Source organism: Thunnus thynnus, chromosome 17 (genome assembly GCF_963924715.1).
Source record: "Thunnus thynnus chromosome 17, fThuThy2.1, whole genome shotgun sequence".
Lineage (NCBI taxonomy): Eukaryota > Metazoa > Chordata > Actinopteri > Scombriformes > Scombridae > Thunnus > Thunnus thynnus.
Genome location: NC_089533.1, coordinates 28614395 through 28633611, shown reverse-complemented (window position 1 = coordinate 28633611; position 19217 = coordinate 28614395). Strand labels below are relative to the sequence as shown.

General features: G+C 39.4%; 1 protein-coding gene across 1 annotated transcript in view; it reads right to left on the bottom strand.

Annotated features, from left to right (window-relative positions):
• trpm4a (transient receptor potential cation channel, subfamily M, member 4a) overlaps window positions 1–11795 on the bottom strand; it is a 39938-nt gene extending 28143 nt beyond the window's left edge. Inside the window, exons 1-3 of the mRNA XM_067616294.1 lie at window positions 11666–11795; window positions 3059–3120; window positions 2521–2698 (exon numbers count right to left, since the gene is read on the bottom strand). Coding sequence (XP_067472395.1) covers window positions 2521–2698; window positions 3059–3120; window positions 11666–11734 — 309 coding nt within the window. The 5' untranslated portion in view covers window positions 11735–11795. The remainder of the gene's footprint in view (window positions 1–2520; window positions 2699–3058; window positions 3121–11665) is intronic.
• Between the last annotated feature and the right edge of the window lie 7422 nt (window positions 11796–19217).

The window sequence follows — 19217 nt, the reverse complement described above, 5'->3', positions numbered from 1 at the left end:
GGGGGAAGATGACGGTTGTGGGCTTTCACGGCAGGAGAGTGCAGGATCGCACCTTGTGTTGAAGTCACCAACTGAGGATGGGGTGTCCAAATCGGTGAGTCTTGTGGCAAGGCAATGACATCAGACCTGAGAGAGAACGTCTCCGCTGGCCCAGGGCAAGGGGGACCACCAGAGCGGCTGGCCATGGCCTCTTTCAACATCTTTATCTTGCGACAGGGAGAGGAGGTCGTTCCCTGAGATGGTGGCCGTTGATTTGACTTCAAAGAGGAATGGCAAGCCACCTTAACACTGCTAGCAACTGGTGGAAAAGAAGCTGTAGTGTCACCAGTCACAGCTTTCGGAGAGGGTCCAGATCAGGGCTGGTCAGAGCCACAGGAACATCAGCAGGATGAACCAGAGTGTTGTCCAACAGGATCGTATAGTGGTTGGAGAGACTTAGGCGGGGTGGCAAGGCAGCCCTGTCCGAGTGTCTCTTGCAGCCGTCGGTCACCACCTCAGCCCAGTATGAGCGATGGTTTGGCATGAAGCAGGAGAAAAGCCACGGACAAGTGGAGGGGTCCCACAGAACAGTGTCTTGGATGGCTGCACTGAGATCAGTGATCCATTTGGACTGCCCAGTAGCCACATCCATGAAGCTAGACAGAAGGGATTCCTTCTTCTGCAGTTCATCAGAAAGCCATTGAATAGTCTCCTTAAGGTTAGCAATCTTTTTGTTTGCTTCTTGGAGTAGCACACTGTCCTCACAGGGCAAAGGTGGCATGATTGTAAAATCCAAGAATAAAATAGCTTAAAACACTCAATAAAATGGACACCAGCTAGCCTAGCTGCCAGGCTAAAAACAAAACATGGGTAAACTAGTGGCAGTTGAGAGTCGGCAGTCAGATCGTGCAGTTAAAAATCCAGGCATCCAATGATTAAAAACCTTATACCGGGTTAAACCATGTAAATAAGACGGCAAAGTTCTAAAAACTGTAACATAAACCTGGCTTAAAACTGGTTAAAATGTCAATTTATGATGGAACTTCTGTCCACGTCGATGCATGCGCAATTTACTCCACATCAGGCATCAATAGTATTTATGATGTGTACCAGGTCAAGTTTTAAAAGTAATCATGGCAGTGAAACAGCCCTGATCAGAGTAATCAATGACCTTAAGTTTAACAGTGATTCAAAAATAATCTCAATTTTATCTTTGCTTGATCTCACTGCTGCATTTGACACTGGTTGGTCTATCAGACACCGCTCTCAACTGTTCACTTCCTACTGGAGTCATTCTTGATGTTGATGTTAATTTTGAAAGTCATGCCAGTAACATAGCAAGACAGCTGTGTATCACCTAAAGAATATATCTAAAGTTAGAAGGTTCATATCTCAAGCAGATTCTGAAAAACTGGTCCATGCATTTATCTCCAGCAGATTGAACTATAATGCTCTTTTCACTGGTGTGGGGATCCTGCACCATTTTTGTGGGGCATTTAGATTAAATTTGGCCATCAGAAATCACTAATAATTATCAGAAATAATTCATAATTCTATTAAATAATATGATTTAATTTACATTAAATCCACCTCATGGCACCATCCTTAAAGAAGGGAAAAGATAGCCAATTCACTGATTCAGTCTCATAAAATGTACTAAGCTATCAATTCGAAACTTTGATTAATAATTAACTTAATAACTACAACCAAAATTACCATATCAATAGCTAGTAAAGGTTGAAGGGTTTTGGGAGTTCTTGCAGAGTAGAGGTTGACAGTATTTACTTTTGTGCAACATTAATTAGACAGCATGTCTATTAAAAAGCATTTTTAAAAGATAGCAATGGTAAAACACAATAGGTAATCTGACTAAATGTACTTAACTAAAGAGCAAAAGGAGATAAAACGCAATATATGATCTTGACTAGTGACCATATACAGGTGTGTGTGTGTGTGTGTGTGTGTGTGTGTGTGTGTGTGTTGAAATTGTTGTATTTTTTTTTAATTTTCAAACTCTATTTTAAAATTATTTTATCATGTCAATTGATTACTGATGTTATGCTGATGTTAAGCACCTTGAACTCCCACTGTGTATGTTGTTGTATATGTATATTTAAATAAATAAATGTATATTTTACAGTCATTTTTTATGATGATTGTGTGTGTGAAAAAGTCTGTTTCAGTGAGTGTCATGTGACCTGCAATCCAGACTGTCACCACTACACAAAGTTGCCTGCCAGCCCAGCACTGTTCCTGATCACAGCTATTATCACAGTGTGATGTCGTTGCAGCCGAACATTGTTACATGCTGCACACACAAGGAGGATACAGCAACCTTTAGCAGCACAAGCAGGGCTATTAGGGTATTATTCCTTAAAGGGTGGGTTCACCATCTTGACTTGGTTTAAAATGTTATGTTGGTGACCTGAGAGTCTTCTTCGATGTTCAGGGTGGACCACTCTTCTGGTATACTGGTATATCTGTGTGTGTGTGTGTGTGTGTGTGTGTGTGTGTGTGTGTGTGTTCAGCAATGCTACTCACATGGCTGTGTCTGCGTCCTGCACCAGCAAATTCCAGCTCTCCAAAGGCGTCGGTGGGATATTCTGAAGAGTGTTGCTTGCTGTCCCACTGGCTGACAATAGCTGCTCCAAAGTAATCCCCAGTCGCCACAGAATCATGTACCTCCCGCACACCACCACACTGACACAACGCTCCATTACTGACACACCACACACAAGCAAACACACCCACACACACCAATTATTCTGTGGTTGTTCATCTCTCAAATGCCCTACGCCATTTCAAAAGTAGACTTGATGCAGTTTTTACAGTAAGCTCTTCACTGGTTCATAGTTGGCCATATCAACTGTTTCTCCTAATAATTATGTTCATTTGAAACGTCAAGTACATTTTGGGCTACAATAATCACAAAAAGTGTTGGCCATGGGGTAAATTTGGATTAGGGTCCAGCCCTTTTCAGAAAAACTTTACAGAATCACATCACTAAAATACAAATTCTTTATGACCTTTACTTCATGAAGCCAATATTTTTGTATTTTAGACAAAGAAGGTTGATTACCTCAAAGAGTCTTCAACAAAAGTGGTGCACACTCGCTTATTGATGATCTTTGGGATCCAGCTCTGTGGGCAGGAAAACTGTGTGTTAGAAAATGAATTGTGTATTTCACCTGGAAGTGAAATGTCTTCCTGTAAAGTCCCCTTAACCCACACTGCAAAAATGAAACAACACATGTAGAGACATATTATCTTATTTATCTTCGTGCTCTGCTGAGTTGCTCTGAATATAAAGAAGGCTTGAGGGGGAAACAAGTTCTTATAGTCTTTACCCACTGTCACAGTGAATGAGAAGCAGAACCAGACAGAAATCCACTTATACTAATACTAATACATATACCAATACATATACGGTATTTTACCTAATGGTATGTTTGCATTACTGATATATTTACTTCTTTAATCTACACACCAAATTCCATATGCATTATCTGGAAACAGAAACAACAGTTTCTCATATGAGTCTGGGCCATAAAAACGAAACCACCTGTTTCTACTTGACTTTATTGTTATGTAACTGATACTCTCTGGCTACCCTGGGGCTGTGGGTCTACTCCTTGGAATTGGGCGTCTTCTAGAGAGAAAGAAACCAGGTTACTGGGAAAAAAACAGGTTATGCAGGAACGCTGCATCCTGATTCTCCTACACAACTGTTTTTACAAGTGTCTTACAGTGATTGTCAACTGCTCAAACCATCTAAATATTCTTCTAACATGAACAAATTAAGTAGCATTGATTACATTCCAACATGCCTGCAGAGCTTCTGCATTCTGTGAGGCTTCGTTCATTCTGTTGGAGGAATGAAAGGATCTGAGATATATCTTACAAGCATGATGTCTTATGTCCCTTATCATTACTTGTACTATTGCCTGCCAGCACTATGTTGCATAATTGTCCCTCTCAGGTATCAGTAGAAAACACAAAGTGTGGTGAGTGAAGAACAGTGATGACAATAAAGGTTTACATACATATCCAGACTATTACAAGGTGTCTGAAGTTTGCAGAACCTGCTGCAAGATAAACAAATGAACGATGGATTAGTTGAGTGTCCCTAAGTTGCAAGAGACACAGGGATTTCCCCAGTCTTCCGGAGGAGACTCATCCAGTATGGGCAACGGACAACTGATGTTCTCTGGTCCGCTGCACAAGTAAGGGGGTAGGGGAAAGAAGCACAGATGTGTTTAACACATGGGTCTTGACAGCTGAAGAAGCTGCAGACATATACATATATATACAGATTTGACCGATATCTTGTGCCGAAAAAGAACATCTTTGCAAGATACAAATTCAATGAAAGATTGCAGGGGGAAGGAGAATCCTTTTAACATTTTGTGACGAAGATAAAGGTACTTGTGCAGCAGTGAAGCTATTTTAATAGTTAGTACGTGACAGAATTGTTTTCACCAACTTGCTGCAAATGAGAGAAAACTGTTAAGCCAAGGCTTAATACTGAAGAAAGTAATAGACATTACACGCTCATATGAAATCACACAGGACCAGTTAAAGACTATGGTGGGTCCATGTTCAAGTTCATGGCAGCACATGCGTCCTCTCAAAAGACAGACATACAAGGCAGAGGAGGGGGAAGGCAAGGCTTATCAGTAAGAGCAAGTACAAGTCCTGTGGGCTGTGTGCACAGGAGTATAGTGATAAAGATATTTGCTCTGCTAAAGGACAAAGACGTAAAGAAAAAAAGGAACACACTGAAAACTGTTGCCCAAGCATGTTGGAGTTGTCAAAGGATGCTAGAGCAGTCACATAAACCAAACTCAGTGCAGAGCAGCACAGTCAGCTCCTGTGAAACACTGTGTAGTATTGGCAGGATCTATGACTGGATGGACAGCTGAACTCAATGCAAGTCTTTATTGGGGGGGGTTTCTTGCATTCAGTTACATCTCATACTGCAAGGCTAGGCATGCACAGACTCTGTTATTCACTGGCCAACCATAATATAACTTCTGACATCAAACAGTCACAATGTGGCAGCAAAGACCTAGCTCAAAGTAGGCTCACAGTTACACAAAATCAGATTTAAGCTTGATACTGGAGCCACAGCTAATGTTATCCCTGGACAGAGTTTCAAAAAACTCTTTAAAATGTTGCACTGAGGCCAGCCACACGTGCACTGTTAGGTTATGGTGAAGAGAAATTGGACATTAAAGGTACCTGGCAGCTGAGATGCAGTCACAAAGACATCATAAGTACAGTTGAGTTTGACATTATGAAAACAGCAGCACCTCCCATATAAGGATTGAGAGCCAGCCATCATATGAACCAAGTCAAGCTAGACTTGACTGTGCAGTGTGCCAGCATTGTTCCAAGGCATAGGGAAACTCACAATCGAGTGAAGCATACACTTTGATCCAACTGCTGTCCCAGTTGTGTATCAAGCCACACTGGATTCTATTTATACTGTGAGACCACCAGAAACGGAAACTTGTGACAGAATTCCCTGAATGAGTGAATTCGCTGGTAGTTCCTGAAAAACGGTGCACAGGAAGGCTACGGGTGTGTTTCGGCCCATGGGAATCAACAAAGCAATTAAAAGGCCACAATACCTGCTTCCCACCTCAGATGTCATCACACCAAACTGTCCCAGTACTTCAGTTACATGTTTTTGGCAGATACCTTTTCCTCTGCCTTCCCTTGGGGATGATATCAGCCCCAGGTGTATTCCATAGAACAATTGATAAGTTGACTCAGTAGCATAGTTGCCATAGTGGACAATATACTCATTATAGGAGAACCAAAGAGTAGTGTGATATGCGCTACAGAAGTCAGCTATTTCAGGCATGAGATCATTTGCGACTGGATCCAGCTAGACCCAAAAAATCCAGCTCCAGCTTTGTTCTTTGGCCCCACCCAAGAACAAAGCTGGAAACAATACCAGGCATAGAAAATTACCTGGCTAGGTTTGCTCCATGCCTCTCTGAGGTCAATGCACGGGTCTCATACTCTGCAACTACGACCCCAGCAAGGAGCTGTGGCTGCAGGTCGATGCATCAAGAAGCTGCATAGAAGCAGTTTTGATGCAGGAGGACAGAGCAGTGACACATGCCTCAAAGTCACTGACACCAACAGAGGTCAGTTATGCCCAGATTGAAAAGGAGCTTTTTGCTGTGCTGTTTGGCTGCAAATGTTTCCACACATACACATACAGCAGGAAAATCAAAGTTGAGTCAGACCACAAGGCTACTTGAATCCATATAAAATAAAGCGGTCACCTCAGCTCCAGCTCGCCTGCAATAATTGATTCTACAGCTGCAGCAGTATGACATTAAGATCCAGCATTGCCCACAGAAAGACATCCCTGTGGCAGACACACTATCCAGACAACCCACTGAATGAGTGAAATAGAGGGTTACATAGTGGTACACATCTAGACTGTGTGTTTTGTGTAACAATGCATTTCCAAAATATTGCATTATTCAGTTGCTATAGTCCACTGAGTAACTTCAAAACCAAAAGCAGATTTTGTAAATCAACTCAGAAACTAACTGGCTGCCAAGTAAATGTGTTCTTATCATCTGATCTCTGCATGTGATCTCACATTTAATGTGCCATATCCCAATTAAATTTGTATCTTTCAAAGGCACATTCTTTATGGTATGAATTTCTCTTTGTGTTTTCACAGTGTTTCCTCACTGAGCCACAGTGGAAGGATACATCCTGGTGGTCACATGCACTGTAGCTCTATTGCAAAGATCCACACTTGACTTGTCAGACTGCTGAAGGTTTGTGTTAGCTTCAGCTGAATTTAAGAATGCATTATTCCACAAAATGAGCAGGGTGCATTTCGTCTCCCATCACTTCCAGTGTATTGGCCTTAGGAAGTGATCTCTACATAGCCAGCATGGAGAGGAGGAACAATCACAGTGACTAATAGCTCTTCTAATGTACATGTCAATATGTGTGTGTTGTATCAAGATAGACCTGAAAAAAATCTGAACCAAGATTAATAACAATCTGATGTTCAGAAGACATTATTTCAACTCTGCAGTCAGTTCAGTTTCTAGATCTGACTTGGAATTTCATCAGCGGCTGATATGTGTGGGCACTGCTGGTTTCACGTGTAACTGGAATGAACACTAAGATCATGAGACCAGAAAGGAAGGATTAAGCAGAGGGCAACAGACAGGAGAGGGAAGTAGACAAGAGATCAGCTGTTTGAAACAGAAGTGAAGTGTTAGAGCAGCCGACACAAGATGAAAGTCAAGCAGAGAATGAGAGAAATGTCAGGAATGAGTGAAGAGGGATTCAAGTTGAGGCATGATTGCAGGGTTCCAGCATCACAAAGGGAAACTGCCGGTCACACTCTCTGAAACTACTATAAACAATACGTTTATCAACTGTTTGTTTGTGTGTGTGTGTGTGTGTGTGTGTGTGTGTGTGTGTGTGTGTGTGTGTGCACATGCAACCTTGCACATTTTATTTGTTTGTGTATTATGCAAGTACTGTGAACTTAACACATACCATATGATGCCTTGTTCCAACTCATTCAACAACAGAAATTTGATAGAGAGTGAAGCAGATTAAGCTGATCAACTCACTGAGAGAGGACTGGTTCTACCTGTTTGCCTATTGACAGCTGTGAGGCTATTTGCTTTCAGGCAGGAGTGCTTTATAGTCTCTCTTCTTATTGGTCATCTTCAGTGTCACATTCCCATACTACAAGTCCTTCTCTGCTACTAGATCAGCTGATGTTTGATTGAGTTATTTTTTGGTGCTGAGTTTTATGAATGTCCTTCATCCTGTCCAGTATGCCTCAAAGCATTTCCACAATGACCTACCTTTACCCCTGACTTAAACATCATGTGGTTGCACTGCATTGTGGACCATCAGAGCCCCTAAACTTAAAGCCCACTCTACTTGTACTGGAATTATCTTGTTCTGGTAAAGAAATAGAGCAAATGCACCACTTGGTAGAGCTTTTCAGTCAGACCTGACTCCTTAAAATCCCACAGACCAAACTGTGTGTCATTTCTACACTTTTAGATATGCATCTCATTACATAAATGCGAGGACAACTTTACATGTTGTTCTCATATCTGAATAAAGACCAGAGTCACAGAAAGCAATGTTATGAGGTCAGATCTATAACATTCATGTCACACTTCCAACATGACAAGTCTGAACTGAATGCATATCAGTTTAAGACAAGGTTAAAGAGGAAGATGTAGAAAATAAAATTCATTGGAGAAAGGGTGAGACATGTCATCTGGGGGTCAGATGGCTTCTGGTGTCTCACCCTTTCTCCAATGAATTTTATTTTCTACATCTTCCTCTTTCCAAATATAATACTGAACTTCCTTTATCCTGAGCTGATAAGTCTGCTGGTGTTGCAGAGTTGCAGTACAAGACAGGAACAATTCATCATGATCTAGATAAAATAGTAACACTCATACACAGTGCAATCATAATTTTTATAACATGGCGTAATGGTTAAATGATTACAGGTTTACTAAAATGAAATAAAACATCCTTTATCTTTCCCATCTCCATGTCTACAGTTAGAGAGCATTTTGGGCTCCTGTTGGCAGTCACAGAACACAACATTGAAGTTGTCAAACTTGGTGAGCAAAAGAAAATTTTGACACGCTAGTCTTTTTGTTGGGACATTGTGTGGCGTCCCAGATGCTGTGTCTTCCACTATGACAAGCTACACAGGATAAAAACTGCATCTGTTGCACCAGGCTGATATCATGCGGTCTGATCTCAGCATTCTACTAATACGGTGTGGAGAGGGGAGTTTTACTTGCCAAAGGACTAATTGTTTCTAGCAAATCATTCTATAATGAAGGAAATAGCACTGAGAATGCTTTAAGGTGAGTTGTGTCTTTAGTCTGGAAAACTGGAGGTAAGAGGAGCAGTAAAAAGTAAACACTTCCAATCAATGAAAGATATGCTATCACCTGTACTTGGTGTAGTTGTTTCATGTGCCCATATATAACATTGTAACTGTTAGTGTGTATGAAGGAATAACGGAGGCCTATATATAAATACAAAGCAGTGGGAGCTGATGAATGAGTACACAGAACAGCTCCATTAATTCACAGAATTCACAGAACAGTTGCATCATCGCAATTCAATTGATGGAACAGGTGCATCAACTCCAGGAAAAGGAGAATGATGTTGCATGAATCCCTGCAATATTTTCAAAAGCCAGAATTTTTTCTTTTATGGTTACCAGTTTTATCACTAATCACATCAACATAATGCAAATCAGGTTTATTAGTACAAGGCAGAAATAAAAATAAAGTTTGAATCTCAGCGAACAAACGTTTTAAGATTGGTGGGGAGGACTTTCCCGAATTTGTCTGAGCGTCAAACTGCGTCAAATCACTCACACCTATAGTTTTCTATGTCAAATCACACACAGACAGATTAGTTGTATCTATGCTCAAAAGCAGAATTATCACATTTGATCCCCAGATTGACAGATTCCAGCTACTTGTACCTATACTGCTTCTTCTGTATGTATGTACGTCAGGGTACGCTGAAAGCATTATGTGACCTCCATTAAATGATGTGACAGTCCGTGATGATGATGAGTGAAGTTATCATTCCCAACAGTCATAGTAAAGTAATAGCTTCCTATTGTATCTGCACAAGCAGTTTCATTGTTGAATAAAGCCTGGTGTAAATGTTGAGCCTCATGTGTTAACATTTACAATTTGAATGTTGATTGCAATACATATGTATGATTATCAGTGAGATATTAAAACAACATCATATTTTAGTGCAGACTTACAGTGTTTAAACTTCACTGCAAATCCAATTCAGTTTGCAGATTTGCAAAGCGAGAGTGGTGTCACACTGAGGAGTCATGTACACTACATGACTCCTCAGTGTGACACCATACAGAGAGGATATCTCTCCTCTGTCTCTGCTCTCTCAGTATATTGCTGTCACCTTCTTTTCTTTATCAGTCAGCTTTGTGCACATGAGCAGAGTAAACACATGTTTCCATGATAATTTGTTCATCTGAAACATAGCCCACACCTAACAAATACAACCAACATTTGATGAAGATCAATCACAGTGCAGCTGCTGTTGCAACACACATAATAACTTTGTGACTGACCATCACTGCTGTGTTTTAATCAGCACAAAGATGAACGGAAACATATTTGGTATTCTTTTTCTACACTTTCTCTACAACTTTTTGTTGGAATTTTTGAGGAATTTCCTGGAGAAAGCTAAAGCTCCTTTGTAGAGATGCCTGGCTTGATTTGTTGTTACGAAAACATGAGCTTTAAGCAGAGGCCAGCTGGGACTAATCATCCCTTCACATACAACAAACCACACACAGATGACTTGAAGAACAACAAAAATAGGGCTTGGGAACAAACAGATACGATCATTTCTCAAATTTCAGAAAATCATATATTGTCATAATATTCATTACAATGTTATTGTTTTACAAATGTTCAAAAGGATCACTCTAAGTAAGCTGTAATTAAATCTAACAAAATTAGTCATTAAAAGTTATCAGTTTGATTATTTAATGTGTGATTTTGCATACATCTCACATATCATATATATATATCAATTTCATATATTATCTGTATTGATAATATATGCATATAATATATACATATATTGATAACGATGTTCCTGCTATGCCTGTGTGTGTATATATGTGGATTCATTGTAGTTATTCTCAATACTCATTTATGCAATTCCATGGAAGCACTTACCAATACAAGACATCAATCTACAGTATACTGAACTAATTATTAATACTAACCCAGACTCACTTTGGATTCATTGAGAGTTTTTTAATTGAATATATGATCATTTCAATTATATTCAAATTGCCCATTAGAGCGTGTGGTAATATCATCCTACATGTAGCAAATAAGCACTCTATTGAGGTCTGAAACTATTCACCAGCATATGTAGCCACTCAATTTCAAGAAGTACCATAATCGACGTGTCCGCCTGGGGGTTAGAGCTCCTGTCTGGGCTGTTCCTCCAGTTCCTGTTTCTATAATAACATGCAGCAGTGTGTTTTCACTAGGACATCTACTAGTAAAAGTAGAAAGGAAAGTCCAATAGGCTGCAGGCTTGTGTCTGCAAACATTATTGATGTAACCGTCCTATACACGGCATTATAAAACATGAATATTCCGATATTGTATTATGGGTTCTGGTAGATCCACTCACGACTTCTGAAACACGGACTGTCAACCTGTGCCGTTGTACAGGCTTATGGGTTTTTTTTAAAAAAACTTCTACCTATTCAGAAATGATATGAAACAAACAGTAAGTTTTTCTCATTTGAGTGAGGACAGTCAGATACAATGAGAGAAACTTGGACTGATTCAGCCAGTCTGGACCCCTCACACATATCCTCATACCAGCACTGACAGCCTGAGGCATCCCGCTCTCACAAGCTTTAACTGCACAGCACCAACACCAGCATCATATCCCCCGCTAATGACCAAATTAAAGTTTCACCTATTTTTATTTCCCCCTGTATTCACCCAACTGAGCAAAACATATCCACGATCTCACCACTATTCACACATCCACCACCAATCAAACGGGTCAATGTTCTACACAGATTTGCTGTCTACAGATTCATCGTTAAGCACACATCGCCTACCTGATCCTTCTCTTTCTTACTATCAGATTTTCCACCTCCTCCGTCCCTCTCTTTCTCCAGATTCTTCATCCTGCGCTGCAGCCGTGTAGTCTGATCACAGAGCTCCGGCACAGCTGTGCATCCTGCAGCCCCGCCCCCAGCCTGCTGTAGTCCGTCAGGCTCTCCCACCTGACAGGAGGTCTCTGCCCCACATGCAGGTACCAACAGTGGTGATTCCACAAATAGTTTTATAGTTGTAATGTTGCCATGACTCATTAATATTACCCTGTGAATGAATTACTGAGCAGCCTAACTGCACACAAGCCCTAGGGCTCAATGAGTCAGGGACTCTTTAGCCAGAGCCTGTGTTTGAAGTGACTGTTATGATCATCTTTCTTTCTGAAAAGCAGCCAGGGGTGGAAAGTAATTAAGTACAATTCGAGTACTCGAGTATTCTATTTAAAGATCCCCTCCAGACATGTTTTAAATAAAATACTTTGCTTGGAATAATAATGTGTCTGATTTGTTTTTTCCACAAGAAAGTTCAAGTAAGTTTTCTTAAAAATTCTTAAACCTTCTCCCTCATGTAAAAGAATCTCTGAATATGTACATATTTTAAATTTCTAAAGCTTTTCAGCTGGACACCAGATGTCTCCTACTTCACTGTAAAGTTCATTCTCAGTGTTTGTGCGCTGGAGGCTTCAAGTTTCCACATCACACTTGTGTAAGTTGCATACTGTACTATGATGGGTTCCAAACTAATTGTGATGTCACAAAATCATGCTTGTAAGTACACGCTTTAAACTGAGATTTTCTGTGAGCACAGAGAAACTTTCCACTTTCAACAGATGTATGTGAAAAACTGCTTCTAGTGTCAAACTCTGCACATACGTCATACTGCACAGTAAAGCTCAAACATCCATGAATGAACAATGAGCAAAACACATTTTTGATTGAAGAGTGACAAATGCAGCTTTTTGGAGCTTGTACTTTACTTGAGTGTCTCCATTTTATGATATCTTACACTATACTATATCTATACATTTCACAGGGAAACATTGTACTTTTACATGTTTCACTGTTCATTTAGGACCTGACTGTTCTTTTAAGACAGAGTTAAAAAATTGTAAACCTGTCCTTTGACCCACTAATACAGTTCCAAGAGACAGGCCCCTGGGTGTCTGACTTGAATGCAGCTGCAAAGTGTTAGAGGCTCTTCTGGATCTGCTCTGTCTTGTTTCCAGTTTTTTTTTTAATTACAAAACAAGCCAAACCTGCAAGGAGCTGGTTTTGTTCAGGATTACGGCTCAAAACACTCAAAAGAACCACCTCCTGACCAATCTGTGAGGAAAACGTTGAGTTGCTATTCTACAGGATATCACTGTGGACAAAATCCTAAATTCACATTACAGTGACAAGTACAACAAAGCACAGAGTGATGTCACTACAAACCAGTAGAAAGACTTTGCTTTGCATGTAGAACAGTTATACTGTAAATACAGGAAATGTTTACAGTCCAAGCAGTGTCCCACTCTGGTTGTAAAAGATGACCTATATATCAGCTGGACATTCCAGGCTACTTATCATGTTGGTATGCAGTTTTGTGAGACCAGTTATCCAAAATCAACAATGTTGAGTTTAGTGCAACCAGATAGAGAAGCTGAGTTAGTTGAATATACTTCATGAAACAGGTCCCTGCACAGAGAAGATTAAAGTGGACAGTCTGGGCTGAAAGCATGATGGGTCCTCCCCTGAGGACGCTGAAGTCATTTCCTTAACACTAGGAAGTCACAAATAAAACACATTCTTCCTTCTGTGCAACTCTGTATCTCACAGATTTACTCCAATTATGCAACACATGAATCAAGGAAATGCACACTAACACATTATCACACCTTCGATGTTGGTTTGGTGTTGGTAATGACACAAGATGAGTCACTACCAAGACTTCTAATATTTGAATGATGGAAACAAAAAAACACACATTGGATGCTGTGAGTGGTTTTGGTCTGACAGAACAGCTCAAACTGTCACACCTTCCCTCCAACTGGCACAAGTGACTCTGAGTGGATTTTTAGACTTTTGGGATTCACAGTAAGACTTGGAAGACATTTGGGAGTTGGAGACTTCAAGCCTTGGATTTGTAGTTAATTTACTTGACTACAATATTAGTGTGGTATAATAGAGTGCATTCAGTTCCACACAAACCTTCACTCATTAAAGTCAATACAGAATTATTGTTTTAATCTTGATATGAACTGTGAATATGTATTTGAAAGGAACATTGTGGTCTAGCTCAGTATTATTTTCTGTGTGGGAAGTAACAGTCATTAATGTTTACAACTTTAACCCCTATATCCCTTCCATCCCAATGAAAAGTTCACTGAGCCTATTCTGTATATATGTTTGTCCTCTCTCTACGCTGTTTATGTGTGTGTGTGTGTTAGCCTATCAGTGGCCTTGAAGGCAACAATGGGAGATTAAAAAGACAGTACAGGAAGCAGTCGTTGGATAACTCAGGAAACCTGCTTCCTGCTATTTCTGTTTGCAGTAAGCCAGAGGGCTGTGACTATCCTGGAGACGGAGACAATTCCATGCTGTATGATGCCATCTGGGAACTAAACAAGTAATGGGCCGCTAGTGTTTTCAGTCCCACCTGTTGAAAATCTTTGAGACTGACAAGCTTTTTTGCTCTGTGGAGACATCAAGTTCAAATGTATTTGTCATTCCATCTATATAAATAAAGCTAAAATCAAAGAAGACAATATCTAAGGGGTATGGGTGCATCAAAAACCTGAGTGCAAAAAAGATCTGAGTTTGTTCAAAGCAGGAAAAGCATGGTTGTAATTAATAACTTTGATGCTGGTTGAATCCCACTTTTTCAAAATTTATGACCCAGGTATAGTGCATAATGGTTCACCAGTATGGCTTCCTTGGACACTTGAATGGAAATGAGTCATTGTTAATGTTCTCAGTTGCAACTGTGCTTTTCACTACTATGACAAATCAAAGTGTCTGCTGTGAAGAAGGTCTATGGGTAATCATAGCCGTGTTGCCACACACATTCATCACATCAGACAGGTCACTTACACCACACAAACAGTGGTGTTTGCAGGGATATTATGCTATTCTTGCCAGCTGGTTTGGAACCCTAGTGGTCCAGTTAAAAGCTTGAATTCTTGGGTTTGGTAATAGTGTGGCTCTTTCAGCTTAGGCCAGTGTCTACAATGTGTCCCTTGGTCAGACCTCTTGGCCTGCTTGGTGGTGTCCAGGTTCTGTTTTCAGTTTATGGTACTGTTGTAAATTCAAATGTTCAATACTTGAAAATTTTACACAACATTGGAACTTGAACTTAATTAATATATCAGTTCATTTACAGATTTCAAGTAAGGTAAGTTTGGATGCTGGAAGGAAAACCACAACAAGTTATTGCATATTGAATGTAAACCACACTATTCACCACCCTTACATCTCAATATGAAATGAGAAAACAATCAGGCCTCTTATGGGAAATAAAGTGGGCCAGATCTTCATTTGTGTATTCAAGGTAAAATAACACATGTTTTATTTGAATATTCAAAATAAATTAAAACTATTCACACTTAAATCTACAATTGTCAACCTCATGGTGGTGGTAGAGGTAAAGTCAAAGGATCAACAAAATCAGCAGACCTTACATGCAGATGAGTATTGACTATTTGTCTATAAGTAAGAATCTGTGCAAGTCAAAGTGATCCATGAAGACTCCTGGAGTGAGCCTAAGATAAAATGTGTGTTTCTGCTGCCATCTACTGGTTCAAAGTTTCAATGTGGATCCTACATTAGGAGCTGCGGCCACAGCACACTCACACCCAACTATTCATAGTGTGATATCATGATTGCATGTGGTCCAACAGAATCAAAACCCATGAAGATTAGTGCAACATCTCTATTAAAGACAACATCTGCTATTAAAGTCTTCATATAAAGTTGCTCTTTAAAGATAGTTTTCTTTGTAAATTTTTGGAGTGTGTAAAAGTTTGTTTTACTGACACCTCGATACTAATTGAATTAAATTTTCACTTTAATTAATTTTTCATTCATTTCCTTTGTTTGGCAGCATCATCATTGTTTGGTAAATAATGAAGGCTTCAACTGCAACCATGTAGCTAGGGCCAGAGCTACCATATAGGACACAGATATCATGTTCTCCATCTTGTTCTGGGGAAACTGCAGCAAGTCAACAAGACAACTGCCACAGATCTCCACCCTCATGGGCCCATAGGGACCAAGTTGGGAATTCGTTTGTGGTCATTTGAATAACTGCATATTTGTTAATATGCACACTTGAGCACAATATAAACTGAAATAATAAGACCCTTCAGGCCTTCAATGTATTTTTACCTTGTAGAGGGGGTCTTGGCTTGATGATATGGCTTCAACCATCTATCATTTCACTTTGTACTTTGCTTACATGATGCATATTCCTGAATGCATTTTAATCTAAATATCCCAAACTAACATATACACAGCTATCACTGGGCAGAATATTACTCCAGGAGTAGAGTGAAGCTGCTACATTCTGTAATTACACATGAACTACTTGTGGTGATATGAAGGCTGATTCTAATTTTACAGACAGACAGTTTTAGGCCAAACAAATTAATTAAAATAAAGGGACTTTGTATTTCTCTATTATAATCATATATCTGCCATTGTGGGAAAAGCTTTGAAATAGAATTTATATCATTGTGTAGGTAGAAGAATTTACAGTTGAACACATACAAACACAAACAGGACAAGACTTTTTCCCTCATGTTAATAATGCAGAACTATTACACTATGATTAGATGTGATCAATCGGACTTTGAGGGAGGTGGGGTTATGCTGGGGGAACTAGGACACATGACTTCAGTATTTCTAAAATTCTGGCTGTAACCCTGGATTTAAACAGTGTACCACAAACGTGAACTTTGTATTTAGTGACATTTTTCATACTATGGGTTGAAGAGTTTCACCAAAGTGTATCTGGTTTCCAGTGTTGCCCTCCCAGCTCCAGTGAAACAAGTAGTTCATAGTTGAGTTTAGATGGTTATTTTCATTTATTGTCACCAGGGGACATAGGTACAATGAAACAGATCACATGCCAGAACTTGTTTAGAACTCTGTATTTAGTCTAAAGAAGGCTCACAGGAGAGCTATGGACAAAATGAACACAGCAGCTGCCTCCTGCGTGCATAACTTATGGATGATTGTCCTTGCACAAATCTCATTTCTGCAAGTACCAGAATGAATATGAAGAGCAATACTGGGACACTCAGCACCCCAAGATAGATGAGCTACCATTCAAAGGTGTTCTGCCCAAACCCACCACCCTGCATATATATATATATATATATATATATATATATATATATATATATATATATATATAGTAGGTGATCTTCATTTCATTTCAGAGAAATTAGGAACATAGTTCTCTCTACGTCACAAATTTCATTGCAATGTGGGAGGAAGTATTTACAGATTTCCTCATAGGGGTTCAGGATTAAGGTTATTATAAAGTCATTAACTTGACAATGACAGGAAATGTGATACCAGATCTTAACCAACATGATGGACTTGTAATGCAGCTGAAACTAAAGAAGATGCTCACAGATACAGATACACTTCATACCAGGTCAGAGGGAAAACATGTTTTCTAATTTACTTTCATTTTCTTAGTCTTACATTTTAATTTGATGTGTTACTTAATTACCATAAAAAATCTAAAGGACTATGTAAACATATAAAGTCTAGCCACATGTAAAAGAGCTGGAACACTACTAACATGACAGCCATGTGTTTAACTCAGCTAAACTAGGACATTCCTTAAAAACTAGAAAATATATTACACTGAAATACAAAGTCTAAACAAAATGATTCAAAAACACGTTCATATCTATTGAACACATCCTTGACACAGGTACATGGTACAGTAGAGACCATTTGCCCTGTTGAATAAGACAGTATACGTCTATAAATGTTGATGTCAGATTTACCTGAAGGATCACTGACATGTTGGGAAATGTTCTTGTTTAAAGGACAGGTTCGTATTTCTTTCAAGTCTGTTTTAAAACAACAGTCAGGTGTCCATATGAACAGTGAAAGAGGTTTTCCTCGCTGTAATCATTCCTACTGTTCATACTGAATATTAAAAGATCCTTCAAATGTGCTTTCAATGTAAGTGATGGAGGCCAAAATCCACAGTGTGTTCATACAGTCATTTAGTGCAAAAATGCATTTAAAAGTTGATGTGAAGCTTATATGAGGCTTTAAGTCATTTATCAATCAAAAATACCAAATATTCTCTCTATTATCCAGCTTCTTACATGTGAGGGTTTTCTGCTTTCCTCTGTTTTATACTCTTACAAACTGAAAGATGTCACCTTGGACTATGGGAAACTGTAATGGATATTTGTAATTACTTTCTGACAATTTATAGACCAAATGATTCATCAAAAAAAAACTAACAGAGATTAACCAATGATGAAAATTTACCTAACATAGATTACAGACTGGAAGCAGGAAATAATAGCTGTCATAGTTTTTAAACTAGCGAGCTTGTCACCAACACATGTACAAGTCACCAGGGTTTTGTTCAGTTATGACAGTGTGCCACCTATAGCAGGACCTTTGAGATGTGTATAGGTACTGTCACTGTACCCAGCAAAACTAGCAACAAACACTGACTCCTTAAACCACAATGACTTTTGTTTCAATATTTAAGAACATTTATTAGTGAGACAATTTTGATGTGGAGTTTGGTGGAGTTTTTTTAACCTGTGATGGAGCTAGTAGAGCAGTTTTCCCTGCTTCAAGTCCCAGCACAATATTTGTACTTAAACACAAGAGATGAAGTTGATATTGATCTCAAATAAACGTGGATAGGACGGAAAACAAGTGTATTTTCCCAAAAATGTCTGACTAGTCCTTTAAATCCTCTGGTCAACTTGTGAGTCAATCCTGCATTTGTCAGACAATGTAAAAAGTGGGACACATTCAATAACTCACAGTTCTAACTAAGCACTGCTCTTTTTATCACAGTGACAACATACCTGCTATATAGGAAGCCCAGACCTCAAGCCAATCCACAATCTGTGGCACATCTTGGAAATAGCTGTTCATTCAGATACCATGACCTCTACACAACAGTCCAAAGTAAGAGTGGGTGTTCAAACTGCAGTGTCCAAATGGTTGGGCTTTTTTTCTCAGTGATTTGGTATGAGACTGGCTCAAATCGGATGACAAATGACTAGTTTGTGTGGAATAGCAGTGAAATTGCTGGAAACACATAAAAAAAGCATATGTTGTGTGACAAAAATATTGCAATTCAAGGGTCACTTATTGGCTTTTATTGGAGTTTTCAACCACATCTCAGTCTTCACCTACCAAAGACATGAGCATACACATCAGACACACCTGCAACAGCTCCCCTCACTGTAAAGATGCATTGAAGGCCCACAAAATCAGTAAGTGGACTTCAAGTGACTCATTGTCACACAGACAGCAGACTAGAGTCTGGTGCTTACTGGATATTGACTTAAAGGGGAGA